This window comes from Zootoca vivipara, chromosome 6 (assembly GCF_963506605.1).
Source record: "Zootoca vivipara chromosome 6, rZooViv1.1, whole genome shotgun sequence".
Lineage (NCBI taxonomy): Eukaryota > Metazoa > Chordata > Lepidosauria > Squamata > Lacertidae > Zootoca > Zootoca vivipara.
Window position 1 is genome coordinate 18,707,183 of NC_083281.1, and position 12,708 is coordinate 18,719,890.

Here is a 12,708-nt window from a genome sequence, read left to right on the forward strand (position 1 = left end):
AGGTGAATAATAATAATAATAATAATAATAATGCCAATCACATGAGATCTTAGAATCATAGAATTGTACAGTTGGAAGGGACCCCAAGGGTCATCTAATCCAACCCCTGGCAATGCAGGAATCTCAGCTAAAGCACCCAGGGCAGATGGCCATCCAAACTCTGCTTAAAAAGCTCCATGGAAGGAGAGCCCACCACTTCCTGAGGGAGACTGCTCCAGTGTCAAAGAGCTCTTGCCATCAGAAGGTTTTTCCTAATGTTGCGTTGGAATCTCCTTTCTTCTAACTCAAATCCATTTGTTCGAGTCCTCCAGAGCAGGAGAAAACAAGCTTGCTCCCTCTTCTGTGTGGCAGCCCTTGAGATATTTGAAGATGGCTGACATAGCTCCAGTCTCCTCTTCTCCAGGCTAAACATACCCAGCTCCCTCAACCATTCCTCATCAGGCTTGATTTCCAGACCCTTGATCATCTTGGTTGCCCTCTTCTGTCCACATTCTACCTTGTCAACATCCTTCTTAAATTGTGGTGCCCAGAATTGAACATAGTATTCCAGGTATGGTCTGACCAAGGCAGAATAGAGTGGGACTATTATTTCCCTTGATTTGGACACTATATTTCTGTTGATGCAGCCTAGAATAGCATTAGCTATTTTTGCTGCTGCATCACACTGTTGACTCGTATTAAGCTTGTGGTCCACCAAGACCTCTAGAGCAGGCATGTCAAACCTGCGGCCCTCCAGATGTTTTGGCCTACAACTCCCATGATCCCTAGCTAGCAGGACCAGTGGTTGGGGAAGATGGGAATTGTAGTCCAAAACATCTGGAGGGCCGCAGGTTTGACATGCCTGCTCTAGAGCCTTTTCACATGGACTGCTAGTAAGCCAGGTGTCCCCCATCCTATATTTGTGCATCTGGCATAGCTGCCAAGTTATCCCTTTTTTACAGGGATTTTCCCTTATGCTGAATAGGCTTCCTCGCGAGAAAAGGGAAAACTTGGCAGCTATGGCATCTGGTTCTTATTTCTCTCTCTCTTAAAACAACTCATTCCATTTAAACTCCTATTGTAGCACATCTGACAACAGGCATTTACAGGCTCACTTTTCCAACTATTGATTTTTAATTCATCCACCTCAGTCTTTGCTATTTAATTGTGATGTCAATTTAACCCCCCCCCCCCCCCCGTCCCTCTGTTCAGAAGCAAATTCCATTCAGTGTATGGTGGCTTACTTACCATATATACTCGAGTATAAGCCTACTTTTTCAGCACCAAAAATGTGCTGAAAAAGCCTCCCTCGGCTTATATTCGAGTGAGGTGGGCGGCGGCGAAAAAAGGCACAGGACCGGGGGTTTGGAGAAGCGCTGTTTTGCGACTCTCCGAATCCCCGTCCTATCTCTGTGCGAGGCGGTCTCCCCCCACCCCACCGCTGACAGCTGGGAAAGGCATAGGATGGTATTTATTTTTATTTTTGAAATTTACCAGTAGCTGCTGCATTCCCCACCCTCGGCTTATACTCAAGTCAATAAGTTTTCCCAGTTTTTTTGAGGTAAACCTTGCCTAAAATTAGGTGCCTCAATTAGGTGTGGGGTTATTATGAGCTAAAGAGTCTCATAATATATTGCCGGCGTCCTGCACGCTTCCCTCTGCAGCACAGTTCTGCTTGGCCCATTCAGCACCTCCCGGCAGCTCCTGGCAACTTGCAGAGTTTCTCAGATGCACAGCGGCAGCTGTGTGTGACCACCGAGGGCAATACCAATAAATCACAGAAACGGCTTTTTCTAAGCTTTGTTGTTTAGTCGTTTAGTCATGTCCGACTCTTCGTGGCCCCATGGACCAGAGCACGCCAGGCACTCCTGTCTTCCACTGCCTCCTGCAGTTTGGTCAAACTCATGTTGGTAGCTTCAAGAACACTGCCCAACCATCTCGTCCTCTTCTAAGCTAATTGTCTTTATTTAGGTAAAGGTAAAGGTAAAGGAGCCCCTGACCATCAGGTCCAGTCGTGTCCGACTCTGGGGTTGCGGCGCTCATCTCACTCTATAGGCCGAGGGAGCCAGCGTTTGTCCGCAGACAGCTTCCGGGTCATGTGGCCAGCATGACAAAGCTGCTTCTGGCGAACCAGAGCAGCGCACGGAAACGCCGTTTACCTTCCCGCTTGGGGGATGCCCGAGGGACCCTGCCTAATTCAGCAACCTGTTCTCACAGTGGCCAGACAGATGCCTCCATATGCCCACAAGCAGGACCTGAGCACAACAGCCTTCTTCTCCTTCCCGAGGTTTCCTGCATCTGGAATTCAGGTGCTTGCTGCATACCCTCCAACATTTATCTGATGAAAATAGCAATGTTCTATTGAACAACAGCAACAGTTTAATTATTTATACCAGGCTTCCTCAACCTTGGCCCTCCAGATATTTTGAGACTACAACTCCCATCATCCCTGACCACTGGTCCTGCTAGCTAAGCCAAAAACATCTGGAGGGCCGAGTTTGAGGAAACCTGATTTATACCCAGCCCATCTGACTGGGTTACCCTCCCACTCTGGGAGGCTTCCAAAACATAACAAAACATTAAACATTAAAAAAACTTCCTTTGTACAGGGCTGCCTTCAGATGTCTTCCCAATGTTGTTTAGCTACTTATCTCCTTGTCTTGGGGAGTCGCCTAACTCTGTACCCTCCAACATTTCTCCGATGAAAATTGGGACCTCCTAAGGAAAAGCGGGATGCGGGTGGCGCTGTGGGTTAAACCACAGAGCCTAGGGCTTGCCGATCAGAAGGTCGGCTGTTCAAATCCCCGTGATGGGGTGAGCTCATGTTTTTCGGTCCCAGCTCCTGCCAACCAACCGTTCAAAAGCACGTCAAAGTGCAAGTAGATAAATAGGTACCGCTCCGGCAGGAAGGTAAACGACGTTTCCGTGCGCCGCTCTGGTTGCAGTATTCCGTTGCGCCAGAAGTGGTTTAGTCATGCTGGCCACATGAACCGGAAGCTGTACGCCGGCTCCCTCGGCCAATAAAGCGAGATGAGCGCCGCAACCTCAGAGTCGTCCGCGAATGGACCTAACAGTCAGGGGTCCCTTTACTTTTACCTTTACAGTTTACCTACTAGATGCTTAGAAAGTTAAGGTCATTTTAATCTGTTTCTGTATTTTAACTTTTGTGTGCTTTAAACTATTGCAACTTTTTCTTGAGCGAGATGAGTGCCGCAACCCCAGAGTCGGTCACAACTGGACCTAATGGCCAGGGGTCCCTTTACCCTTTAAGGACTCAGCTATACAGCTGCAAATATAATGTTTTAAGTGCATTATACAAATGTGACACTACATGGCGCTGGTGAGCTAATGGCAAAATCAATGTATTTTTTAAAAAATCAATTTATTTTTTAAAAAAGGATTTTATCAGCGTTTTTTTATATACCATATTGGCCCCAATATAAGACACACCCGCAAATAAATAAGACGCACCTTTAAAATTCAAGGCTTACTTGCGGGTGCTGCCTGCCTCCCGGTGCTACTGCCCTGAACGGGGGGGGGGGGGGGGCAGCCAGCACTTGGTGCCCCGCTCCCCAAGCCGGCGACGGTGCTCGGTTTCAAGTGCACTGTGGTCCCGCCTCCTGGCACTACTGCTTCCCGGCACAACCTCCCCAACTCTGCGCCAGGGAAGGCTTGTGAGAGACAGGCGGGCGGGCGGGCTGCCCCCCATTGCCCCATGCTCCTGGGCTGCTCTCGGGGGTTTGGGGACCTGTAAGGTCACGAATATAAGCCACACTTTTAACTTTTCACGGACTGAATTTGAAAAAAAAAAGTGCAGCTTATATTCTGGCCAATACTGTATGTGTAGATTTCACCCGCGTCAATGGCCGTACTTCCTCTGCAGCCCCTTTCGTACCTAGTCATGGTCCTTTCTTGCTGGAGCGCCTCAAGGCCCATCACCCCTGGAATCTCGGGCCGCTTGGAGATTGGGGCGGCGTGCAACAGGCCACCAACCTAGACAGCTTTAAAAGAGGATTATAGACAAATTCCCTTTTCAGATTAGACGTCCCTTTTATTTCAGTGTATTATAAAAAAAGAATTGATACTTTGTATTGGGTATGAACTTTTGTATATCTTTCGACAAGTATCGAGAAATATAATTAAATGCAAAAGCGAGAGAGGATTAGGAAGGGAAGCCAGGGGCTTTCAGTGGATGGCGTGGACGCAACCGCTCTTCTGCCAGGCTCAGTGTTTGCCATCTGAAGAATTTGGCTGCTGGATCAGGGCCAAAGGGGGGCCAGCCGTACCTCCATGGGCAGCTTGCAAGCGCCATAACCCGCTTCTGGTCCTGATCCACAAGCAAGAGGTATTTAGAGGCATACTAGTATGCAGCCACCATAGGTAACCCACAAGCAGGATCCGAGCACAAGAGCCCTCTCCCCTCCTGCAGCTTTCAGCCACTGGGAATCAGAAGCAACACTGCCTCCGACTGTGGAGGCAGAGTAGTAACCTTCGATAGCGAATTTCTCCGGTCCTCTTTCAACAGCCCTCCAACTTGGTGGCCGTCACTGCCTCCTGTGGGAGGGAGTTCCACAGATTAGCTATGATGAATGACTTTTGTTCATCTGTCCTGAATCTTTGCTGGAGGCCCCCCCAGGTGTTATAAGAAGGGGAGGAAAACTTCTCCACCCTTCCGTATATCGTCTTATAAACTCCTATCCTCCTTCCTCTCACCCGCTTTCTCTCTAAACCCCGAAATGTGGCAACTTTTCCTCGTGGGAAAGTGCCTCCAGCCACTTTTCTTCCACAGTACGCCTTTCCCAGTTCCGCAGTATCCTTCTTGGCATACGCCAACCCAGAACTGCACATAATATTTCAAGTAGGGGTGCAGCCCCATTGATTTGTATATACAGGTGAAACTTGGAACATTAGAATATTGTCGAAAAGTGCATTTATGCTGGGTTGGCAATCTGCCGCCACCTGAAGATCCCTTGCCCGCTTGGTTCCCGCCAGCTCGGATCCCATCGGCGGGTGAAGTGGGCATCGTCTTGCCCTTCCTTTCTTTGAATTGCATTTTTCCGTCTCGAATGCCCATTCACCCACTTTAGAGAGATGCTCGAGGAGGATCCCACAATCTCTTTCAGTGACTGGAAGTGCCTTTTTACCAACTGCAGTTTGCTCAACAGCTACAGCCGTCCCTGGACCGGGAAAACCTTGCCACAGAAGTTCATATGTGGGTTCCTTGCAAGGCTGGGTTGTAGCAATACGTTCTGCGTAAAGCTTCGCCCGGGCTTTACCTGGAATCTGCAGTTACTGCATAATTCTGCAGCACAAGTGCTGACGGGAATCTATTAGTAAACAAAACCCTTAACTACTTGGGTCCAGTTTACCTGCGAGATTCCCTTACCCCCAACATGGGCCTACTTGATTGGTAGAATTGGCATTACTGCTGGTGTCACAAAGCACACATTTTACATTTGTAAGAACTCAGTTGTTTAGTGCGGCAGCGCCTGCACTTTGGAACTCCCTGCCTATTGAGATCAAGCTGGTACCTTCACTGTCCTATTCTCGGCGCCAGCTGAGAACCTTTTTTGTTTAGACAAGCCTACGCAGATGCTTAGAAAGTGGATATGAACTATAACCCTTTTTAGTATTTTAACTTTTTGCGTGTTCTAAACTATTGTAAAAAAAAGTTTTTCTTGTTTTCTCTCTCTCTCTTTTTAATTCTACGAAATAAATAAGCAAGATATCCCATCTTCCAATATCTGAAGGACTTTCACACAGGAGACGGAGCAGGTTTTGCTTTCTGCTGCTCCAAACAAGAGGATCCCAGTGAGGCAAGAAATGAGATTCCGAATAAACATCGGGGGAAAACTTTCTAAGTTTGGCAGTGGAGCAGTCTCCCTCGGGAGGTGGTGGACTCTCCTTCCTTGGAGGTTTCTAAGCAGAGGTTGGGTGGCCATCTGTCAGGGGTGCTTTAGCTGCATTGCAGGAGGTAGGACTTAGATGACCCTTGGGAGGGGGGGGGTCCCTTCCAACTCTGTGATTCTTTGACTGATTCATAAGACGAACCACAGTGGCTATGCCCTACCTCCGCTGTCAAAAGCACTGTGCCACAAAATTTCTGGGAATCACAAGTGGGGAGATTTGCTGTTGCATTCAGGTCCTGCCTGCTCCTCATAAACATCTGGTCGGCCGCTGTGCAAACAGGATGGTGGTCTAGGTAAGCAGGGCCGTCTTAAGCATATCTGGCGCCATGGTTCAAAGATCCCTCCGCTGCCCTTTCCCAGAGTTATCGACCTTTCCCCAAGCCTCTGCGGGGATCGCTCTCCTCCCGCGGAGGCTCGGGAAGGAAGCTGCATACCCACCAGCCATATAGTTGGCGGGGCGCAGCTTCCATCCTAAGCCTCTGTGGGGATTGCTCTCCTCCCATGGAGGCTTGGGAGGCAAGCTGCACGCCCTCCAGAGATATGGTTGACGGGGCACAGCTGGCGGGCGTGCAGGAAAAGGGGAAGCTGCCGGCAAAGCTGCTCAGCTCCCCCACTTGCTGGGGCGCCCCTGAGAGGCCAGCACCCTGGCGCAACGCGCCAGTAAGCCCAATAGGAAAGACGGCTCTGGAGGTAAGCCACTGGCCTGTTCCAGCAAGCTCTTCCTATGCTCTGCCCTCCTGTCTCATTACTCAGCACCAGTCCTTGGGAGAATGCCACATTCTTCATTGAGATAACACTCCATTCATTGCATCTCTTTGTTCCTTAAGCCGTAACAGATACTCTGCCAGCTCCATGATGGCTAAACTTGATCCCAACTTCAATGAAGGATTTCAAAAGCTTGCTGAAAGTCCCCATCCACAGAGGCTGCTGGATCACAATGACAATAAAAATTATAAAAAAAAATTCCTTCCAGTAGCACCTTAGAGACCTACTAAGTTTGTCATTGGTATGAGCTTTTGTGTGCATGCACACTTCTTCAGATACACAAAAGCTCATACCAATGACAAACTTAGTTGGTCTCTAAGGTGCTCCTGGAAGGAATTTTTTTATTTTTTATTTTGTTTCGACTACGTCAGACCAACACAGCTAGGTAAAGGTAAAGGGACCCCTGACCATTATGTCCAGTCGTGACCGACTCTGGGGTTGCGCGCTCATCTCACATTATTGGCCGAGGGAGCCGGCATATAGCTTCCAGGTCATGTGGCCAGCATGACAAAGCCGCTTCTGGCAAACCAGAGCAGCACATGGAAACGCCGTTTACCTTCCCTATTTATCTACTTGCATTTTGATGTGCTTTCGAACGGCTAGGTTGGCAGGAGCTGGGACCAAGCAACGGGAGCTCACCCCGTCACAGGGATTCGAACCGCCAACCTTCTGATCAACAAGCCCTAGGCTCAGTGGTTTATCCCAACACAGCTAGCTACCTGTAATAAAGATTTATTTTATCTTATCTTATCTTATCTTATCATATCTTATCTTATCTTATCACGCCCCTATCCAAGCTGGTATCCGTCTGTCTCAGGAGATAACCAAGCAGTGTCAAGGCCCATTCAGAGCACCTTATTTCCCTTGAAGAATTCTGGGCACTGCAGTTACAATTCCTAGCAACCATTTAGAAACTAGCCAGCACCGGTGGGAGTTGTCGCTGGCACCCATCTGTCTCGGGGAGAAAATAGAGGAGTGCGCCTTTGGGGTTGAGGTCAAACTGCTGGAAGGTTGCAGCACCTGCTATGGCTGTTGACACTGATACAGGAGAGACATGTTTCGTTGCAGTTGGGGCAGAAGAAGGCATTTGTTTGTGCTGCTGAAGATGCACCATGGCGTTTTGACTCACTGCGCTTCTCCCAGCGGTCATTCCTCCTCTGCTCACGGCTATGGATATGCAACCTGACTGTCTGTCTCCAGGCACTGCGGTCATCTGCAAAAGATTCCCACATGGTGGGGTTGATGCTGCCAGTGTTCATGTCATGTTTGCAGACATAGCACAGAGTTGAAGCCAGCTCCCTGTGGAGCACACCCTACTAGCATTCAAAAGATTAGTGAGACAGGACTCCCCTTTGCAGAAGCCATGCTGATTCTTCTCCAGCAAATTCTTCATTTTCTTCTATATGCTTGGTGATCTTATTCTTCTTAACGCTTTCCACCAATTTACAAATGTAATGCACCTTCAGCTAACTGGATTCCCCCCCGCATGATCACTTTCTAGTCCTCCGGGGCAGAGGTCAGCCTTAGGACAGGTTACATATTTTGCTAGCAATTTGGCATTTGATTTCTTTGACAAATTGGATAGAACAGGATACAGCCTTGACCTGGTGCTTTGTTCCCTTTTTAAATTGTAATTGCGGCCTAGAATTTCATCTCCTGCCACCAGTATTTGCCTCGTTCTTCAGACCCCCTTCTTTGAAAAGTCAGTTCGGGCACAGGGATCTCGTCCACATTTTCTGCCATGAAGACAAAAGGCAAAGGATCCTGCTTTTCTGCCATCTCCTCCTCTTCCTTTTTAGCACACATTTAAGTCTCCTGTCATCCTAACAGTCAAGCTGTTTCCCTGCTTCTGAGGCATTTAAAGACTTTTGAACATGTTGGAGTTAACATTTTAATGATGTGTCCCTCGATTGTTTTTATTTTCCACACCCTTTACAGTCTGCTAACATTTCTTCGGCCAGACTTTTAGGTTCCTATTTGTCCTAATTTCAGCAAGTCTTCCATTTTCTGAAGGAAGCCTTGTTGCTTCTCGTACTCGTAGCTTCTTTGACTCTTGCTAGTTGACCATGTCAACATCTTTCCCTTGTAGTAAACTTCTGGTATATATCCTAGCTCTGCTTCTATTATTATAGTTTTGAATAACCCCTAAGCATTCCGGAGAGATTTCACCCTCTTGGTGAATGCTCCTTTTTTCTTCCTTTTTCTTTACCGATTCCCTTCTTTTGCAGGAAAGTTTCCAAAGTCCAGTGTCTTTCTGCAAGAAGTGCCACTTGGTTTTCCTAAAACCAGTCTTTTATCCAAGAGGGGAATGCAGCTGAGTCTAGGGTGACCCATGGCACAAAAGGAGATTTCAGTTGTGTTTGCAGAACCAGCTCTGGACGTTTTCAGGCGAATTTTGTGCCTGAAAAATAGGGCAATTCTCTCTCTCTCTCTGTGTGTGTGTGTGTCTGTTTGTCCTTGGTCAAGTCATGAGTTCTTTGCAGAAAACCTTGCATGTCTAGACGTATAAAGGTTAAATTCAGGACATGGTGGGGACGTATGGGGAGGCGGGGACAAATATTTTCATACCCCTGGCCCTTTAAATTGCAGACTCCACCTCCCCAATATTAACATTGTCTAAAAAGCATTTTGGGTGTCTGCTGCACATCACTTAAGAGAGTTGCGCCTGTGTAGCATTGACCACAGACCATGTTTTCATCATTCTCAATTCCGTCCTATCCCCCTACCTTGACTGGGGGTCAGTATTTTGACAGGTTTAAAGACTATCTCAATCTTTCGAAGGTCATCCTGGAGATCATCGAGGATCGGAAGAGAGGGCAGGCTGGTTTCCCGGTCTGGGGCCCCCTTGACTGCAATGATGTGCCCCCGGGACCCCTTGAAGACCACTTGGGGTTCCTGGCTCAGTGGGCCACCAGCAGCGGGAGCAGCAGCTCCGAGGGTGGGGCGAATGGCGAGGCGTCGCAGACCCCCCAGCAAGCCACCAAAGGGATGCTTTGCAACTTCTGCAAACATAACGGCGAGTCCAAAAACGTCTACACCTCCCACCCGCTGAAACGGCCCGACGGGGTGGTGGCCTGCCCCATCCTACGCAACTACACCTGCCCGCTCTGCGGCGCGACAGCCGGCAAGGCCCACACTCTTAAATACTGCCCGCTCAACCAGGAGAAGCAATCGCTGTATCGCAAGTGTGGACGCAACTCTGCCGGGCGCAAGGTCAAGAGATAAAGCCCAGGAATGAAGAACCACCAACCCACAAGTACTGTAATCAAGAACCAGAGATAAGACAGAACACATCGCCAGGCAACATTTTTGACACCGGCAACACCTAAAAAGCCAACTTCGTTTGCCCCTACCCAACCTCCTCTTTCAAAATATATTTAAATTAAGACATTTATTTTGTATTATTTGCTTGGAAGGTGATGAATGCTGCAACAAGTAATCTTTTTAAAAAGACATTGGGACATGCGTGATATCATGAAAATGCACCTTGCTTCAGTTTGATGAATGGAAATCAGCCTAGTTTGTTTCCCAACATCTGTGAGTTTATAACACTTTTGTTTCTTGCTTTTTTAAAATGTCTGCAATTGTCTTAAATTTTTTCAGGGCCACTTGTTGCCTGGATGGAAGCAGCTATTTCCCCCTCAAAGAATTCTAAAACAAATCCCAAAGTTGCCATTTTGTTTCTTATATCATGTGTGTTTTGTATATATGAGAAAAGTTTATATGTTTTAAAAAGAAATATTTTTATATATATTTTAAAAAGAAAAGTATTTATATCTATATTGGTTCTTATCTAAACTCTTGGGGTGGTGGTGTTTGCAATTCAGAAGTTTTTTGGTATTATGGATGTTTTGTTCCGGTGACGTCTGAGATTGTTCAAGTTTAATAAACAAGTTTTTTATTGTTCTTGCATCAAATCATTGCCTTTCTCAGTTTTGTTCTTGCATCAAACTGTTGAATTTTCTTCAAGCGGTTCCCTGCAAGAGTTCAGGCAACAACAGCCTGATTGTAACGTGGAGAGTTTACAGTACTTGGAAGTAGGTCCTGCTTAGGCCAATGGGGCATATTGCCTTGTAAATACCTCTAGGACTGTGCATAAATCTTGTGCACAAACATGGAATCAAACTGGCTTAGATAGCAGGACTTTTTGGGAAGATCACCTGTTGAAAATGGGGAATCCTTAAATAATTGCAGCTGAATGTTCTAGCATGCTTTGAAAACTTTGGAAATTTCTGCAACCTGTGCAAATTCTGAAATCTGGAATCTATATTTCCTTAACTCTGCAAAAAAATAATGCTTCCACTTATGTGTGGACCGTGCAAGGCACCAACGCCTCATGTCCACTAACCAGTGAAGTGAAAACTCCTACTTGGTCTCTATTTTGTTTTCTTGGATCTCAGTAGGCATTAATTGCACACTTTTAAGCCATCACGAGGAGTAGAAACTTTTTTTTTTTAAGGTTGGGGAGAACAAAATGTGTGCTCCCTGTTCCTTTCCTTTCACAGAATTCATGAAATTCACATAATTCTTTCCTTCTCCAACCTCCCTGTATAGGGCTGGATTTTGCACCCTGGGATCGGCAGACATTGTTGAAATTAAGTGAAAGGAATTTGGTATTATGGATGCACTTAGCATTCACAAATCACATTCACCCCTTTTTTTTGGGGGGGGGGTAGATGTGGTTTTTTGATGAGTGTGGATAAACCAGCAAGACTTTGCCTCTGTTCACACAGAGGGGTTGAGCTTCTGTAAAAGGAGTGGATAACTTTTAAACGTTGAACTGCAACCCCCCCATCAGCCCCTAGCTAGCATGGCCAAAAAGCAAGGATGATGGGAATTGTAGTTTCAGCAGCACCTGGAAGGGCCAAAGTTTCCCCACACCTGTTCTGGAAGCATCCATTCCCTTCATCAAAGTGAGAAGCGATAGGATGCTGGAATATAAACAAGGCCCTTTTTTTGCCTGTTGCAAGGTTTATTATGGCTGCCATTCGCTCTGTTTTGACCCCCCCCCCCTCAGAGCAACTGGCAGAAAAAGAGGAATTTTTGTATCTTTAGCGGAGACGGTTGGTTGCACCGTCTCGGACAGAAAGCCCTGATGTTGGGGCCCGATCTCTAGAAATGGGCGATGGGAAACGAGGGTCACTGGAAATGGCTCCCACCCCCCCACCCCAATCTGGCCTCTCAGACCCACTTTCGATGGTAAACAAAGTGGAGAAACAAATGGAACAAGGTCCTTCAGAGAAAGGCCCCCCCCCAATGAAGGTTAGAAACCCAGGCTCTGAAAGGGAAAGGCAAGCTAGGAGTGCAAGGTGCAAGCTCAGATCCTAGACAGGCCCAAGCTGGCTTGGCCGTTCACCTTGGATGCAAGCAGTCTCTCAACCAAGCCCCGAGGAGGAGGAAAAGGGATCTGTCTAGCAGGTGGACAGAAGTGGGCATCTGGTTGGCCAACTTGAGAAAAGAGTGCTAGGTTAGATGAGATTTGGGCTTGATCCAGTGCTCATTTTACGTTCTTTGGGTGGCTCCACACCACTAGTGTTTGGCAGCTTGGATTCAGGTAGAACCTGGAAATTAAGATTTGCACAGTTACGTTGAATCGAAGCCCTTTGTCACTCTTCTTAGCACAATAAAGACACTTCTTCAGAAGCAACTTCCAGCAGTTAGAAAAGAGCTAGGGAAGCGTTGAAAAGTGTGGGGTGAGCAAATGACAAAAGGGTGGGTGGAGCAATGAATATAGTATTTTTTGCCTTTGTACAGTTAGCTGTTTGACACTCACCCACACCCAACACTCTCGAATAGAATAGAATAGAATAGAATAGAATAGAATAGAATAGAATAGAATAGAATAGAGAACTTCATTGTCATTGTCCCCTTGCGGGAACAACGAAATTTCTCTAGCCTCCATTCAGGCATTATCAGAATTCAAGGCTGCATTCCAGCCAGGAGAAAACAGGGTGTGACCTGGAGCGAGTACTGAGGGCCAGGTAAATAAGTCTAGAGGGCCACATTTTACCTTGGACCTGAGGTTCCCTTGCTCTAGGTAGGACATGTCTACATG

General features: G+C 47.2%; 1 protein-coding gene across 1 annotated transcript; it reads left to right on the forward strand.

The window, feature by feature from the left end:
- Positions 1-7,085: 7,085 nt before the first annotated feature.
- On the forward strand, positions 7,086-10,820 carry NANOS2 (nanos C2HC-type zinc finger 2). The gene has a single exon (XM_060275560.1). It carries the CDS (start codon positions 9,342-9,344, stop codon positions 9,876-9,878), a length of 537 nt encoding a protein of 178 aa, XP_060131543.1. The 5' UTR covers positions 7,086-9,341; the 3' UTR covers positions 9,879-10,820.
- The last annotated feature ends 1,888 nt before the right edge of the window (positions 10,821-12,708 follow it).